The sequence below is a fragment of the Carcharodon carcharias genome, chromosome 14, assembly GCF_017639515.1.
Source record: "Carcharodon carcharias isolate sCarCar2 chromosome 14, sCarCar2.pri, whole genome shotgun sequence".
Taxonomy (NCBI): Eukaryota; Metazoa; Chordata; class Chondrichthyes; order Lamniformes; family Lamnidae; genus Carcharodon; species Carcharodon carcharias.
In genome coordinates, this window is record NC_054480.1 from 42,086,865 (window position 1) to 42,104,582 (window position 17,718).

The window sequence follows — 17,718 nt, forward strand, 5'->3', positions numbered from 1 at the left end:
CAGTGCTTCTAGGCAGCACCTGGCACTATTAATTGAGCACTGAACTCACCTCCGGCCCAATTAGGGGCTTTGTATGTCAAAATACCATCATGTCAGTGATGCTGATGCAGTGCAGGGTTGGGGCCCGAAAATAATCCTGGCATTGGGTTCCAGATTGAAAATCCAGCCCATGGTGTCAGGATGTGGCCATCCATGGGCCCTACCCCTTTCCTAAGACCTGTAAATATACAGGCAGCTCATTGGAGTGATATTCAGATTTTCCCCTGCAGGAATAATGTTCTGTTTTACTTCATTATCTATCAGCTGATAGATAAGGGAAATGTGATTAGCACCAGAAGCGATTAGCAGTTTGTATTCTTCTTAGCCAAGTTAAATTATAATTGCTGTTTTATTATTCATTTAGCTCTTTTAGAAATTCTGCTATTATTCTTCTCTACAAAAAAGAAATCAATAAATCTTAAAGATCACAAATGTATTCGTTCTGGGATAAACAAACATACCATTGCTTATTATACTTTTGTAGGCTATTTACTATCATTATTCATTTTCAGCACAGTGTCAAAATACTTGATTCAGAAAAGCTCCAAATGGAACTCAAGATGTGTCAGGTTTAGTCAATACTTAGTAAGACTGTTGACAATGCATAATAGGGCTTCCTGTGAAATTTGCCTGAAGTGCTTTCTTAAAACCGCATAGGAAAGGCTAAAAGGGGTTCTGATGATTCCTCATCAATAAATTTGACAAGAGATTACAGCAACAGTCAAAAAAGATCAAGTTACACTGTGCTGTAAATGCAGAGGCATCGACTAGCTGAGACTGTACATGAAGACTTACATTGTTTGGGACCATGTAGGTTAACTTCCTTTCTAATAGACACTTCCAATCCTATCATGCTGTTCTCCAAGTCAGCAGAGTTGGAATTCATCATTTCTGGGCATGCAATGCAGCCACAGCTGCTTCACTGCCTCCCACTCCGGCAATGACACTGACCAGCTTACTTCTGTCTGCTGTTATGCTAGCACTGAGATTGTCACTCTTGGATCACACTATGACCGATGAGGGCTCTCTGCTCTTCCCTTCCTGACTTGTGTTGACATAGGTGGGTCCTCTTAAATCATCCCCACTTCACGTTTGGCATGGAATAGCTTCACCCAGAATATTAAAATATATAGTTGAGGTAAATTGCAGATGCATTAGGTATGATAGATTCAAGGGCTGTACCTTTGGATTGGAAAATTTGCAAATGCCATGTAACTATTTAAAAAGGGAGGGATAAACAAGGTAACTACAGATCTATCTAATAACTTCCCCACAATTGATATTAAGCTATCGACAAAGACATGGTGACTAAGTGCATAAACAAGCACCAGCTGATCAAAGTGAGTCACCATGTATGTGTGAAGGGTAGTTTGACTATTTTAGTTGAATTTTTTTGAGGAGAACACTAGCCCAGTGAATAGGGGAGTTTCTATAGATATTGTCGTAAAATATTGCATAAGGTTCCTCACAAAAGATTATCAAAATATAAGTGCACAGATTTGGAAGAAATTTTCTGACTTAAATTGGTTCGGATGTAGGGAATAGAAAGAGACAAGAGGAGGAGACAGGATGTGATAAACGATGTGTCACAGGAATCTGTCATGGCACATTCTGATGAAAGCTCATTGACCTGAAATGTTAACTCTGTTTCTCTCTCTACAGATGCTACCAGACCTGCTGAGTACTTCCAAAATTTTCAGCTGTTATTTAATATTTCCTGCATCTGCAGCATTTTGCTTTTGTATCAGTAATGGAACCTTTGGTTTTTCACTATATGAAGCTGCATGACCAGATTTGAATGGGAGAATTGAAGGTTTGCAGATTGCACTAAGAGGGATGGTAAGTTGAAAAGAAGCAGAAAGTCGCAGAGGGACATGGAGTTCAAACTATGGCAGATGCAGTTCAATGGGGGAAGAGAGATCATTAGCTTGGTCAGACCCCATCTGGAATACTGCATTCATGTTTGGACACTGAACCTCAGGAAAGATATAATGGCCCTGGAAAGGGTATAAGTGAGATGCACCTGCAGAATATTAAGACTTAAAGAATTAAGTTCATAAGGACAAATTTTAAAATCTTGAATTGTATCCCCTTGAGTTTAGAAAGTTAGGAATTGAATTGAAGTATTTGAGATCAAAGAAGCAGCCTGGATATTAACAGGGGTGAGTTACATAGACTCGGGGGTGGAGGTGGAATTTTGGATGGGAAATCAGATCCAGGTTTAACCACATGCTGTGGTGTTTTAACTTCAGTGTGCACCTTTTGGCCCTGATTGCTGGTCAGGAAACCTGTCAGCCTGATTGACAGACTTGGTTTGCAGCCAAGCAGGAAGGACACTGGAGGAGGCCACAGGATCAGATGGGTGTGGCCTACTACCCCAGAAGTCCAATCCCAAAACTGGGGGCGGGATAAGGAAAGGTATATGATTCCTGACCCCGGGTAGAAAGTGGGGGAAAAAGGTGAGGAGAGCCCCAATCCCTGACCCTGGAAGCCTTTGCTTGGAAGTGTGCAAGGGGACAAGGGGCAGTGGGGGGACAGGAGTGTGGGGTGGGGGGTGGGGGGTGGGGTGCAGGGGTGTTGAAGCATTCATGCTTGCCACATAAGTGAAGACTCTTAACTTTCCCTAATGCTGCCTTCATCTTGTTTCAGCTTCTGGGTTTTCCCAGTGCCTTGGCAGCCTGGCCGCACACAGTCAAACCTGCAAAGCACATTAAGTCTGAAGCTGCCAGCTTTATTAACATAGTTAAAATCCAAACCTATTTAACTTACCTCCTGGGAACTGGTTGGCTGCCCGCCACTCATCTCATTTCCGTAAAATCTAAAAGTCAGTGGGTTGGAGCCACGCTGACATGCTAGGAATTTTTCCCAATTTAACTCCCCATCCACACTAAATCCCATACACTCACCCATATTAAAATTCTCTCCTGCAGCAGAGAAGGTAACCATTCGGTTCATCAGGCAGGTGCCGGCTCTTTGACAAAGCTACTGAATTAATCCAACCTCCCTGCTCTTTCCCCATAGCTCTGCAGATGTATTCCCTTTCAAGCACACATCTTTTTAAAGTTATTATTTAGTCTGCTTCAGGTAGAGAATTCCAGATTATCATAGCTCATTGCATGAAAAGAAAATCTCATTTCCTCTCCATTTCTTTTGCCAATTATTTTAAATCTGCGTCGTTTGGTTACCAACTTTCTTGACAGTGCAAACAGTTTTGCCTCACTTACTCTATCAAAATCCTTCATACTTTGAACACCTAGATCAAGTATCCTCTTAACCTGCTGTGCTCCAAGGAGAACAAGTCCAGTTTCTCTAGTCTCAACACATAACTGAAGTCTCTCATCCATGAAATCATTCCACTAAATCTCCTCTGCACCCTCTCCCAGGCCTTGAAACTCTTCTTAAAATGTGGTACTCAGAATAGAACACAATGGGTAGCATTTTACAGCCCTGTCGCAGTGGGGGTGAGTCCATAAAATATAGCGAGTCATTCAAAAGTCCACTGACTTTGGCAGGACTGGAAAATCTTGCCAGCGGGAGGAGCCATAAAATTCTACCCAATACCTCTGCTGAGGCCCTACTAGTGATTTGTAATGGGTCAGCATAACTTTCTAGCTTTTATATTCATTTCTACTATTAATAAACCCAGATTCCATATGATATTTTTTCAAAAGCTTTATAAACTTCTCCAGCCACCTTCAAAGATTTGTAAAGGTGAACCTGTCCTCTCCTTATTCCTTCATGCACTTTAAAATTGTGTTATTATATTACATCAAAACAGGCATGGGGAGGGAGGGTGTTGAATGACATAATCTTAAAATTAGAGTTAAGCCATTTAGAAGTGGAATCACAAAGCACTGTTTTACATAAATGGGTAATGCTAACCTGAAGCTATCCGTCTTTCCCTCATAAAAGGCTTCAGTCAATTGGTATTTTCAAAACTGAGACCGGTAGATTTTTGTTCGGTAAGGGTATCAAGGGAAGTGCAGCAAAGGCTATTAAATGGAGTTGAAGTACGCATCGGTCATAATTTAACTAAACGGGGGAACAAACTGGAAGGTCTGAATTACTTACGATGTTGGCATTTCCTTCAATGCTACGTCCAAAATTCTCATAAGCCTACTGATTCTTGAATGAACCAGCCCAGCAGGTTTGTGCTGTGGACACCCTTGCTGACTTCAGTTCACCCCATTACCCACACAATGACTGGATCCCTTTCATATTGACAGTAACTGCATTGCCAACCACCAGCCGCCCACCCCTCCACCACCAAACTCTTTTGGAGGAAAGCTGTATGTAATTTGCAGTACATTGGCCGAGTGTCATTAAATAAAATGGAAATGTAATCTATTAGATTAGGTTTAGATCCCAGTTGGGACACAAACTTGAAACTAAATCATCCTATACTATCTGTTCCAAATCTCTCACCACACAATCTTAAATTTGTTTCATGGAGAAGCTATGTTCTGGCTAGCCCCTGTCTCAGTTCAACAAATCAGTGAAATCCCCAGACATCTGAACCACCTTCCCCACCCCACCCCCCTTCAATCCTCTTAGGCTGGAAAGGAGTTGGAGATCTTGAAAATCAAAATGCTTCCTCCAACCCATTGGATTCCTGCCTGCTATATTATCATTGGCAGTGACTCAGCTCACAGACAAGGTTCCCACTAAAAGCAGGCAGGCAACTACTTAAGATGCAAACTTTGTGGTCCGATAACAAAACTGGTGCCACAATGTAATATTAGCATCAAGCCAGGAGGAGATCCACACTGTGCAGCCTGACAGCAAAGCCACAATGTAAAGAGCTGACTGGAGAGAAGAGGCCAAAGATTTCCAGCCATCTGATTGTGCACTGTGATAACCACCGCCCCCATAACTCCTCCAGGCACTGTTTCCAAAGATCCTGGATGTGGCCAAATTCTCATCCTCGCCCAGCAACCAGGTAGTGAACATGGCCAGGTGTCAGATGGGACTCCGGGAAGTTTTATTTAAACGGGGCACGTTTGTCCGCATGTTTTGCACACCATCAAGCTCATGCACACATTTCCAATCCCCTTCTGCAAACTTGGAAGCCACTGAATTATCCAAGCCGGTTTAATCAAGTAATACTCAGAGCTGACACTGCTTCCGACTTAAGGCTGTCTTTGAATTTTATGTGCTTGAAAACAAACTGTGTCATGTTTCTGCCTTTAGAGCACAATGATGCTTTATTTAATGATCTTGGGAATTTTGCTTCACTTGCCAAATTATTTTTAGGTTCAAGGCCATCCCTTTTTGAAACTGCAACGTTTTAAGTGATTGACAGATTACTTTATTCTTTGCTCCTACCATAACCTGTTTAACAGCTACTTCATGATATGTTTGGTATTTCTAGTTCTCGGGTGTAGGTGGGTCTGCTCTAAGGGACCACACTCTATGATCATTATCTATGACAAAAAAACAAAAAAACTGCGGATGCTGGAAATCCAAAACAAAAACAGAATTACCTGGAAAAACTCAGCAGGTCTGGCAGCATCGGCGGAGAAGAAAAGAGTTGACGTTTCGAGTCCTCATGACCCTTCGACAGAACTTGAGTTCGAGTCCAGGAAAGAGCTGAAATATAAGCTGGTTTAAGGTGTGTGTGTGGGGGGCGGAGAGATAGAGAGACAGAGAGGTGGAGGGGGTTGGTGTGGTTGTAGGGACAAACAAGCAGTGATAGAAGCAGATCATCAAAAGATGTCTACTATTGTCGCTGACATCTTTTGATGATCTGCTTCTATCACTGCTTGTTTGTCCCTACAACCACACCAACCCCCTCCACCTCTCTGTCTCTCTATCTCTCCGCCCCCCACACACACACCTTAAACCAGCTTATATTTCAGCTCTTTCCTGGACTCGAACTCAAGTTCTGTCGAAGGGTCATGAGGACTCAAAACGTCAACTCTTTTCTTCTCCGCCGATGCTGCCAGAGCTGCTGAGTTTTTCCAGGTAATTCTGTTTTTGTTTTTTATTATCTATGACATCCTGACTCCCCCAGAATACAACCCAGGTAGACTCAACTTCAATGGTGTGTGGAGAATGCAACCATTCAAAAAATGAAAGAAGGGGTTGAGGTGAAAAGCTGTGGAACAAGTACACTAGCTCAACAAATTATTAAATATTGAGATATACTAATGCTTACAACAAACTTAAGGACTTAATACTAGGTACTTTTCATGATTTATGAAAGAAACAAAGCCTAAACACAAGAAAAAGGCACTGAATCAAGCAAATATGTAAAAATATAAAATGCTCACATACTGCAAACATAAAGTAGAAAATCCAAGGGAAGCTCCAGCAGCAAATTTAGTGAAGAACACATAGAAGGAATAGAACAATGGTTCCAGGTCTATGCAGTGAGGGTTCTTTGCTCTGAAATCATCCACCACATCCGGCAACATCGACCTGGAGAAAGTATTCAGAATAATTAGATATCCTTCTGGGACACGTGACAGACAAAAGATAAAGGCACAACACAAATGAAAATGTAGTTCCTATTTGTCAAACATGAATTGGTTCTGATGTTATTACAGTTGAACCTCTTTCTCAACAGTTTAACTTTGGGTGAGCAGCAAATAACCATGTTCCATAAACAGACCCATGTCTCCTATAAATGTTCTTACTGGTCTCTTAAACACAATACAAATTGAACAGCATGCTGCTATCCTTTTATCTTGGTATTCTAAATTGGAGATGCCTACTTTGCCCACCACTCCCCTTCCCACACTGAAATGTAGAAAATACCATGCTGTCAGACCATCACGTAAATAACTAGGTGAATATATTTTCAAGTAAAATAATTACACAAAAAGTAGCAACAGAAATATAACATTTGATTTAAACCTTTTCAAGACCAGAGAGTTGTATCTGTAGAAGTTCATTCCAGAAATTAGATTTGATAATATGTCACATGGCAAAGGCTTTCATTACTGTGTTGAAATGATGACAGTCAAACAAGAAAACAGACGTAAAGGGGAGACTAAATTCTAAAGACAGACATTGATACACCAGATATAAAGAAGTTCCTTCTTAATATATAAAATTGATTAATTTTACAATGGCCTATCATCCAAGAAGAAATTATGTGTAGAACAGACTTAACACCATCTTGTTGGGTTTTATTATTTTTTTAAATACATCTTAACTCTCAAAGGCAGCTTGGCTCCATGAACAATCTCTGATCATTCCAAAGGAGTCTACAAGTTTGCACGTGCTTACATTACTTTGGAATGCCTTATTAACAGCTTCATTGAAGATATTTATAAATATTTTGTGCATATTTGCCTGGAACCTCTGCAGAGGTTCTCTAATCTCCAACTGTAACTTCAGTGGAAGATTAGCAGAAACACCAGATAAATAATGTAAATTGCTCTTTAGGACTTTTTTTTCCAGGATTTCTACACTGGAAGATCAAAAAAAATTACAGCAATCCAAGTGTTTTTTCTTCCCACAATGACAAATGACTTCTGTTTCAGCCGATAACTTAAGTTAACAATAATTTACCTGGTCAGGCATACAGTTGCTATTTGTGGGACCGGGCTGCATGCAAATTGGTTCCCCTATTTGCCAACATAACAACAATGACTGGGCTTCAATTGTAATTCATTGGTTATAAAATACATTGGGGCATCCTGACAATGAAGAAAAGCCCGTCATAAATTCAATGTTCAGTCAGTTAAACAAAAAGGTATAACATAAAAATCTCACTTTAAAAGAGGGACAGATTTCTACCTTCCTCACAGATGCCACAAAATGATGTAAAGTTTCTGTCACCACAAAGGGACATTCATGGAGGTCAGTGTGTATACATGCGTGTGTACACCTGGTGAGACTAGGTGCATAAAATCAGAAGGGTATTTAAATAGAAATAAACCATAAAATTACAAAATGCGTTTGTAGCCCAACTAGCACTTGCATATTCGTACATCAAGGAGATTGAGCCCTCCAGGTTTTAGTGAATAGTTGTTGCTGCAATGGTACAACACAGATACTCCTGTACAAAGTATAAGCCCTGTTTTAAATACACTAGGACAGACATTGAAGAAATCTCTAGTACAGCAACACAAGATGATGATGAAATCAAAGCCCAATATGCAAGTTTCATTTTCTTGTGTACCATAATATCAATTGCCATGGTGAATACTTTAGAAGTCTGGAAAATATTGCTGGAGATCTGGGGAATAATTTTCAATTGAAACTTAATGGGGTTGTAGAGTGCATGATCAGGTATTTGTAATGGACTGTGGAAGGATTGACTTAAATGCTATTTTCATGTTCCACATTTTAATATGTGACCCTTTGTGAAATATGCTTCCCCCTCCTGCTGAGGAGCAAATGTCTTTTGTCATCAGTTTGTACTTAGGGAAAAGAGAAATCTCTATTTTTAAACCCTTAATATTTATGACTATATAAAACTAAAGACACAAATTCTTATCTTTGCCAAAAATGGTCTCAAAACTCTAAAAGATGTGCTTTTGTGTTAGGGGCCAGGCTACAGTTTGAGGTATGCTACTTAAATCAAGTAATTTGCTGAAGACCGTGCACTGTATTTTTATTCATTCTTGGGATGTGAGCATTGTTTAAGGCCAGTATTTGTTGCTCATTATTAATTGCCCTTGAGAAGGTGGTGGTGAGCCTCCTTCTTGAACCGCTGCAGTCCATGTGGTAAATGCACACCCACAATGCGATCTGGCTTTTCTGTGGTGGTTTGATACAACTGAGTGGCTTGCTAGGCCATTTCAGAGGACAGGTTAAAAGTCAACCACATTGCTGTGGATATAAAGTCATAACTAGGCCAGAAACCTGGTAAGGATGACAGATTTCCTCCCCTGTAGGACATTAGTGAACCAGATGGGCTTTTGTGACAATCTGGTAATTTCATAATCATTATTAATATGGTTAGCATTTTTATTGCAGATTTCATTAATTAATTAAAATTAAATTCCCCCAGCTACCGTGATGGGATTTGAACTCATGTCTTCAGAGGATTAGGTACTTATCACTGGATTACTACTTCAGTACCATTGCCACTATGCTACTGTCCCTCCAAATGCCTTTCAAAGTAGGGTGAAATGTTAGAAAAGTCAATTATAATACAGCTTAGAGACAATACTGGTGCATACATGCTCTTTTTTCACTGTGCTGGACCATGGAACTGTTGGTTCTACTTCTGCCTAACTTATCACAGCCTGAGTTTGTTTCCTTGATAGTCCTTCAAGGATTTATACTTGGCCTCCCTCTCCTTTTTTACGCTGTCCTTTAATGACATCATCTACAGATTATGGTGTCAGTATCCAAATGTATATCAATAACACCCAGCCTTACCTCTCAATAAACTCCAACCATCTATGCTTAGACTACTCACTTGATGTCCGGTTCTAAATGAACCTTAACTGCTTTTAGCTAAACCTTAGGAAACCTTACCTCAGCCCCCACCACATAATCTATACTCATGTCACTGACTTCACCCTCTTTCTGGTCACTGTGAGGCTCATTCAGACAGATAGTGTTTTCCACCTCAAGCTAAGTTTCTGACCCCATATTCTCTCCATTCCAATGACCACTTACGCCCAATTCTCTAATATTGCCTGCCTCCAATCCTTCTGCCATTTATGCCTTTATCTTCGGAGTTAACTATTTCAATGCTCTCATGCCTGACCTTCCATCCACCATTTACATAAAACAGCTCACATACATTCCATGCTGCACCAAGTCCAACTCCCCCATCCAGGCCCATGATCGCATTGGCTCTCCGCACTTCAATGCCTCAAATTTAAAATTTTCAAGTTTGTGTTAAACCTCCTTTATGACCTCAACTGTCTTTTTCTCTGTAACTTCCTCCAGCTTTCCAAAAACTATGATCTTCTTAAATACTGTCCCTTCATTCCACAACTGGCTTCCATGCCTTCCACCATCTTGTTTCCCCCATCCCCGCCGAGAATTCATTTCCTAAATTCAGACTTTTCCACCTCCCCCCATCTCCTTTAGGGCCCTCCTTAGAAGCCACCTTGAAGATAAAGCTTTAGGCCACACTTTTTGATCTCTCTTTTGATTTGGTTTCCATTTTCTCTTCATGTCTTTGAAGTACCTATTTTAAAGTTACAACATAAATGCAAGTTATTACTGTATAATTAAGGGTCTGCTAATAGGGTTGGTGTACACCTGTAAGGTTGGTGAATAGGATATAACCAAGGGCATGGTACAAGGGGCTGGATTTTACGCCCTGTGGGCAGGCGTACACCAGACCCGATCGGGCGCAAAATAGTGCGCAATATTTCAGGCAGTGGGTGTGCGCAAGAGTCGGCAGCGCGCCTGCCGATAATTAAGAAGCCTTTTGATTTTTTAAGCAAACCTCATCCACAAGCGGGATGAGGTTTCCACAATTAAGTGAAAATTAAATATAAATTTTTGGTCAGAATTTTTTTTTTGTTCTGTTCATGTTATTGTGAGCGAGTCTCATGTTGGGACATTTTTTTCAGATTTTAAAAATATTTGTTTCTTATTTTAAAGTTATTCAGTTCCCTGCCTTCAGGGAGCTTTCAGTGCGTGCTCTTGTGCGCATGCGCAGAATTTTGTGCTTGCACTCCTCCCACACCGCCCCCCCCCCCCCACCCTGGCAGTGCCGAGCTTCTCAGCGCGTTTCACGCCGGCTGCCCGTTAATTGGCCAGCCAGTGTGGAGCCACAGGTGGGGGCTGATCGCAGGCACGGACCGTTTCCCGACTGCTCCCGGGCCCACCCAGCTGACGACCCGAAAATCCTGCCCATGGTGGGAAGGTTAAAAATCCTTCATGTTCCACTTATCTTTTAAAATTCAAGAAGGGAAACAGAAATCCACACAGCAGTCATCCAGTTACTTAACTCGTCATTTGAGTCTCTTTTGATCAAAGATTCCACCTAAAGCATGATGTCAGTGATTGCACAAACTCACCATGGTAACAAGAAAGCAACGGCAAGGCTAATACCAGCAGCGATGGCCATGACAATAATAATTGGCAGATTACCATTAACTGTAGCGATGATGATCAAAGGTGGAATGTACCACTGAGAGTGAGAGAGAGGAAAAAAAATGAAGATGGGGGTCAGTGTGCGAGCAGCATCCCACCTTTGAATGGTGAAATCACAAGCTACATTACTTATTAATGAACAAATTTAACTAAGAATGACTGATCAAAATACAATATTAACAGCCAATACATTAAATAGATTACACAAGTAACATGAAGGATAGTTCAGATAAAAGTTGCTATACACTCAAGCCCAAATGTGAATAAACAGGAACAAAAACAAAATACTTTACTTCTAAGCAGCAACATTTTAAAAGAAAACTATGCATTCTGGTGGGCTTTACTATGGATATGGCATCTTGCACCCTTGCCTCATATTATACATAAATATATATACACAGACATATGTATAGCTACATTATTTTACAAGCGACATCTTCCCACTCCCCCTGTTATCAGTGATGTAGGCTTTTTTCAGCACTAATACTGACAACATGGCTTGTGTCAGATATTTTAAAAAATAATTTTATCAGAAAGTATATAGGTCAAATGTGGGGTCCATTGCTAGGTTTTACCTTTAGGTATTTTCTCAACCTGTCTTTTCTTAGCTCCATCACCACAATTCTCCCCTTTGGACAGCTGTGGAATTTATTTACTTCCTTTGGTCCCTGAATTTCCAAGTGTGATTCCTCAACTAAGGGAATAGGGGCATGGACTTTGAGGAACCCACAATGCACAGTGCCACTCTGAAACTGAGCAGCAGGTACTGCCACATCCAACAATTGGCAATGATGGTTTCTTCTTATTCCCAGCATTCCCATTTGTCCCCCTTTGTGGACTAGTTGCTAGCATTGGCAAACATTGAATGCCTCCTGGTAAAACCTGCAATATTATAGTTATACCTTAACAGAAGCTGCAGCATTTTTTTTTAGGTACCAAGCAATACTATGTTCTTTTGTTTAATGTAATTAATCTCTGATAAATAATTAATAGGAACTTTCTTTTGGTGAACACCATGTGTCTCACCAGCACTTGTATTGCACTGAGACATTCTCTTTTATACAAATTAGAGATACAGTAACACAATCACTGCATTACTGCAGGTAGGGAATGCAATACATAAATTTGTCCAACATGATCTGGAGTTTGCATGAGGGTTCTCCCAGGTCAGCATTAAGATTCCTGAAACCATGTAAACTGATCCTTGCACAGGAACAGACCAGTACAATGAATGGCATAAGGAAGCATTTAAATTGAGATTTTAAATGACTTTGGTACATTGAAAATGCTTGCTCTGCAGGGATGTATTACTTTGCAAGGAGAACTCTTATGGGCATTGTCCCTTTATATATATTAAAAAAAAACTATAAATATCTTTTCCCCCCTTGAAACAGCAACTACTGATAGCTTCATCAAAATAACTTGCATGGTAGATGTACTGAATTGGCACTAAAAAAAATCCTCAACTGAATTCTCCACCCAGACACACACTGGGTTAATGATTAATTCAAAAATAAAACTTTCCTACTCTGTTGGGTCACCAAACAAGGTCATCAGCAAATGTTCTTTTAAAAAGAAATGCACACTTGTTTAAACACATAAGGCAGGGTTTACAGGTCGGCTTACGGGCATGATCGATGGGCCTGGGAGCAGCCGGGGAGTGGACCCTGACCGTGAATTTGCGCTAGCTGGCCAATTAACGTGCGCTGAAATGCTCAGCACTGTGGGGGTGGGAGGAGGGTGGGCGCTGATGTAAGCAAGGGTGCGGATGCAGGCGAGTGCTGAATGAAAGCTCCCTGAAGGCAGAGAGCTGCTTTAGGGAGCTGAAGACTTCAAAGCAATTAAATAAAGATTTTAAAATCTGGAAAAAAAAATGTCCATGCATCAGAAACAGTCACCTGAACATATACATGATGAAAATTCTGTCCATAGTTTTTAAAAAATTTAATAATGGAAACCTCATCCCGCCCTTGGATGAAGTTTCATCAAAAATGCAACGTCTGCCTGGCAGGTTCACCCGTCCAACAACTGTAAGGTTGGACGGACCATGAAAAACCGGGGACAATTGGAACTTTAACAACTTTAATTGAAGGCAGGCGGGCGTGCTTCTGACACTCACGGGCGCCCGCCGACCGAAATAGCGCACCAGCACAAATGACATCGCCTGACATCATCTCGCACAATTTCACATCCAATCGGGTCAGGCATGTGCCCGCAGGCTGACCTAAAAATTACACCCGTAGACATAAACACACACAAAAGGAAAACAAATACACAGGAAAAATCATCAGAAACTCTCAGCAGGTGACTCAATTTTTACATGGTGGCCTGCAGGTTAAAGCAGACTACTTAAGCATAGCACCTACAGCAGACCAAGAAACATGTCTCTCGTTTACTAAGGCAGATAGAAAGAACAAAGAGAAAGAATTTAACTCTGTTGATGAACAAATGAACTCACAATCAGTCCCATAAACAGTGCTATTTTCTTTCCAAATTTTACCAAGACCCACTGCCAGAATGGAACCATGAGAGTTGCAGAGACCTACAGGAAAACAGAAGGAAAAATAACAAGCTCACTCTTTTAAATTAGAAATAGAGCAAAGGGATCTTTGGGATATCACAAGTAGTAATTTCAGCAGTGCCAGTTAGTGGACGAATATTGCTCAATATAGATAAAAAAGGGCATGTGATGCTGCCTGCATTAAGTTATTGACCTTTAATGTGGTCAGCATTTTTAGTGCAATTCCTATTTCATACAGAACTGGAATTGGCCATCACCAGTGGGGAGGAGGAGATAATATTACACGATACTGTTCCTCAAGGAGCTGAAATTTTGCTGCAACTCTAGGACGCATATGAGTGCCACAGTGCAAAAGACACAAGAGTGAGTCAAGAAGGAGTTATATATAGCTCTTGGGGTGAAAAGGGTCAAAGAGAAAGCGGGAGCAGGCTATTGAGTTGGATGATCAGCCATGATCATAATGAATGGCGGAGCAGGCTCAAAGGGCCGAGTGGCCTACTCCCACTCCTATTTTCTATGTTTCTATATTTTAATAATATATCAAAGCCAGGATAAACAAACAATCTGTATAAGAAAATGAAAAGTAAACACACGCTGGACTAAATGAGACTTGGATTGATAGATAACCTGGTGAAATGTTCTACCACCATGTAGCTGTACATTGCTTGGTGACAGATTTGCTTGATGTTTTGTTACCAAATAACTGACCAGTTTTATGGATATTCCTGGTTTCCATAGAAATAACAGCTCTAAAAACATTAAAACATTGCATCTCTCTGGTGAGTCACAGGGTGATTTGCAAGACCTCATCTCTGCAACATTGTGACAGAGGAAATGGAGATACAAAATGGTTTCAAGCTCTAACCTAATGTCCAGTGACATTTGCTGTACCTGTGAGAGTATGAAGCCGAGTAACTAAGAAAAAAGTAAAAATGTAACAGTTTTCACAGGAGCCAATTCAAATAGGCACTATCTTACCAAAATAGGTTTGGTAGATTTGTGTTAACTGGTTGAATAAAAAGGACTTTTGTGAACTGCACTTTGTTGTATACTTTTCTACAAACCATTCTGTAATGAAGGATGCCAAATACTTTAAAGTTCAACAATACTAAATAATGTAAGATAAGCTAGGAAGTTACTCTAAAGAGTTGGCTCACAACTGAAACTCTTACATTTAATGCCAATGTCAGTAAGTGGAAGTTATCCTAGATACTGCAGTGAAAAAAGGAAGACAGCATAGCAGAGGCCATAAGCAACACACTTAGAATTGTTTTTGTCTTAGGCTTTGTTCCCTTCTGCAAATTCTGCTTTTTCAGTAATGTTCAAGATCATGTTCCTCTGGAACATTTTGAATTTTTGCACTAAAAGTGTTGCATACAGGATCATTAAAAAATTTCTCAAATACACAAACAATATTTTCAAAAGCATTAGTTAACGGCCAGCCAGCATGAAACACGCGCTAAGAGCCTCAGCGCTGCCGGGGTGGGGGCGGGAGGAGTGTGAGCACTAAAGTCTGCGCATGCACAGGGGAGCACGCACTGAAAGCTCCCTGAAGGCACAGAGCTGCCTCAGGGAACTAAAGAATTTTAAGTACAAAAATTAACTTATTACAAATGATATAAAATTTCCCCCACATGTCCACCTTCATGTGACTGAGTCAAATGTAAAAATGGACATTAAATTTTTACTGTTATTTTAGTAACCGTTTGAAGCCTCATCCCACCCATGGATGAGGTTTCGTGAAAAATGCAAAGGCCACCTGGCCTATTCGTCTGCTCGCCAACCAAGTGGTTAATTGGGCAGTGAAAAATACAACTTAATTAATTACTTAAGGGCCTTAGTGGGCCTCTTAATTGTTGGCGGGCGCGCTGCCACCTCTCATGTGTGCCCGCTGACCGAAGGATCGTGAGAGTGCACGATGATGTTGGGACGCTCGGCTGACGTCACTGCACACTATTTCACTCCTGTTCGGGTCAGGTCTGTGCCCATCTGCAGAATGAAAAATTCTGCCCCTGATTTTTTTTTAAAATTGAAGTTTCTAAATTTATGATTACTGCATTCTCATTAGCTTAATAAACTTGCAGAATGGATTCCTGGGGAGGCCATTGAAATGGACCACGTGAATGGAATACAGTGGGAAGTTGGATGGATAAAGCTAAATAAATGTAATGAGATAACTGAAATGAAAGTAAAAACGTTGATTGTTCTTAAAGGAATAAATTGAAGGCGGTGGACAGGTTTGTTAAATGTTTCTTCTGTTTTAACTGGACAAATAACAGTGGCACACTGTTGCATAATATTCCAATAAAACATGGGCCAGAATTTTCTGCCAGCGAGCTGGGGCGGGGCCTACTCGCCAATGAGAAAATGACGCGGGATGACATCGGGGGGAACCACTGACGTCATCCTGCCCCATTTAAATATTCAGGAAGGCGGACGGACAAAGAAATTAGCTGGTCCGCCCGCCGACCTGTCAATGGCCAATTGAGGCCATTGACAGCATAATTAAGCCAATTAAAGGCCCTGCCCGTCCAACCTTAAGGCTGGTGGCAGGCCAGGAGCCCCGGCGGGCTTCTGAAAAAACATGAAACCTCATCCACTGGCGGGATGAGGTTTCATGTCTGTTTTAAAAAAAACTAATAAACTTTATGTGATATTTATTAACATGTCCCATCTCGTGTGACATTGTCACACGAGGGGGGCATGTTAATGATTTTTTTATTTTTCTATTTTTTAAGTTCATAAAACTTTCAGCAATCTCCCTGAGACAGCATTTAGTCTCAGGGAGATTTGCGCTCTTTCGCATGCATGCTCGAAAGAGCGCACTTCGACAGTTGGGGAATCCCCCCCCGCCACCTTCCTGCACAGGAAGTGCATAGCGCTTCCCATCGGGTGTCATGCTGGGCAGGCCTTAATTGGCCCGCCTACTCAAAATGGCGGTGGGGCCCGTTTCAGCAGCGGCGATCGGCTGCCTGCCCGCCGCTGAGCCGGTGGGGCCCACCCGCCCATCAAAGGCAAAGTTCTGCCCTATGTTTTAAATTACTGTAATGTGATTTAACCTGGAAACTACCAAATTAAAGGGAAGTTTGGAAGCGAGTACTACTGCGATGGAGCAACAGGATTGAAACAAAGGAAAAAGTTAGCCTGCAATACATAGTGGGATTCTGAAGAACATATGGAGTGGGGACGGGGCCTGCTTGCCAACACATAAAATGACATGCAGTGGTGTTGGGCGGGCTGCGCACTTGCCAAACTGTCAAAGGCCTATTAAGGCCATTTAAAACCTAATTAACTCAATTTAATGAGCTGCCCATCCAACCTTAAGGTTGTGAGGCAGGTGAAGAGCCCAGGCGGTCTTCACATTTTTCATGAAACCTCATCCATGGGTGGGATGAGGTTTCATGGAGAGTTTTAAAATCTAATAGAAATCTATACATTTATTCTTTGACATGTCCAGCTCATCTGATAGTGCCACATGAGGGGACATGTTTTAAAAGTTTAAAAATTCTTTATTTAAAAGCTTAACACTAAAACAAATCTCGTGTATGCGCGAAAGAGCACAGGGAACCACTCAGGGAATCCTCCCCCCACCCCCACCTGCACAGAGAGCACTCAGCGCTTCCGGGCGAGTGTCATACTGGGCGGGCCTTAATTGGCCCACCCACATAAAATCGGGTTCGCGCCTGCCCCCACACAACACTGCCACCCCCCCCCCCCCCCCCACCACCCCCCACCCAAATGGGGGGAAATTTCTGGCCTAAATTACTAAAACATGATGGGGCAATGAAAGCACTAAATTAATTAGAACTGGGAGCATTTACTGTTGATGTGAAAAAATAGAACAGAATTTAAGTTTTTATTAAAGGTTTCAATAAAAGTTGTGGACATGTCCCAACACATGTGACAGTGGCATGTGTGGGGACATGGCAGGGAAATTTTTTGAATACTTTTATTTAAAGTTTCAAATCGGAGATGACCTCCCTGAGGCAGCACTTTGCCTCAGGGAGATGAGTGCGCTCTTTTGCGCGCATGCATGAAAGAGCACACTCCCGGTTCAGGGATTCCCCACCCCCGCACCCCCCCGCCCCCACCCCCCACCGCACAGGGAGCGCATACCTTAATTGGCCTGTCCATGCAAA

The 17,718-nt window shown here is 41.5% G+C and overlaps 1 protein-coding gene across 6 annotated transcripts in view; it reads right to left on the reverse strand.

Moving 5' to 3' along the window:
- LOC121287167 (sodium-dependent lysophosphatidylcholine symporter 1-like) overlaps positions 1-17,718 on the reverse strand; it is a 49,857-nt gene that overhangs the window by 6,709 nt on the left and 25,430 nt on the right. For all 6 annotated transcript variants that reach the window (XM_041204773.1, XM_041204772.1, XM_041204775.1 and 3 more), the window contains exons 10-12: positions 13,517-13,600; positions 10,983-11,095; positions 6,316-6,459 (exon numbers count right to left, since the gene is read on the reverse strand). In XM_041204773.1, coding sequence (XP_041060707.1) covers positions 6,316-6,459; positions 10,983-11,095; positions 13,517-13,600 — 341 coding nt within the window. The remainder of the gene's footprint in view (positions 1-6,315; positions 6,460-10,982; positions 11,096-13,516; positions 13,601-17,718) is intronic.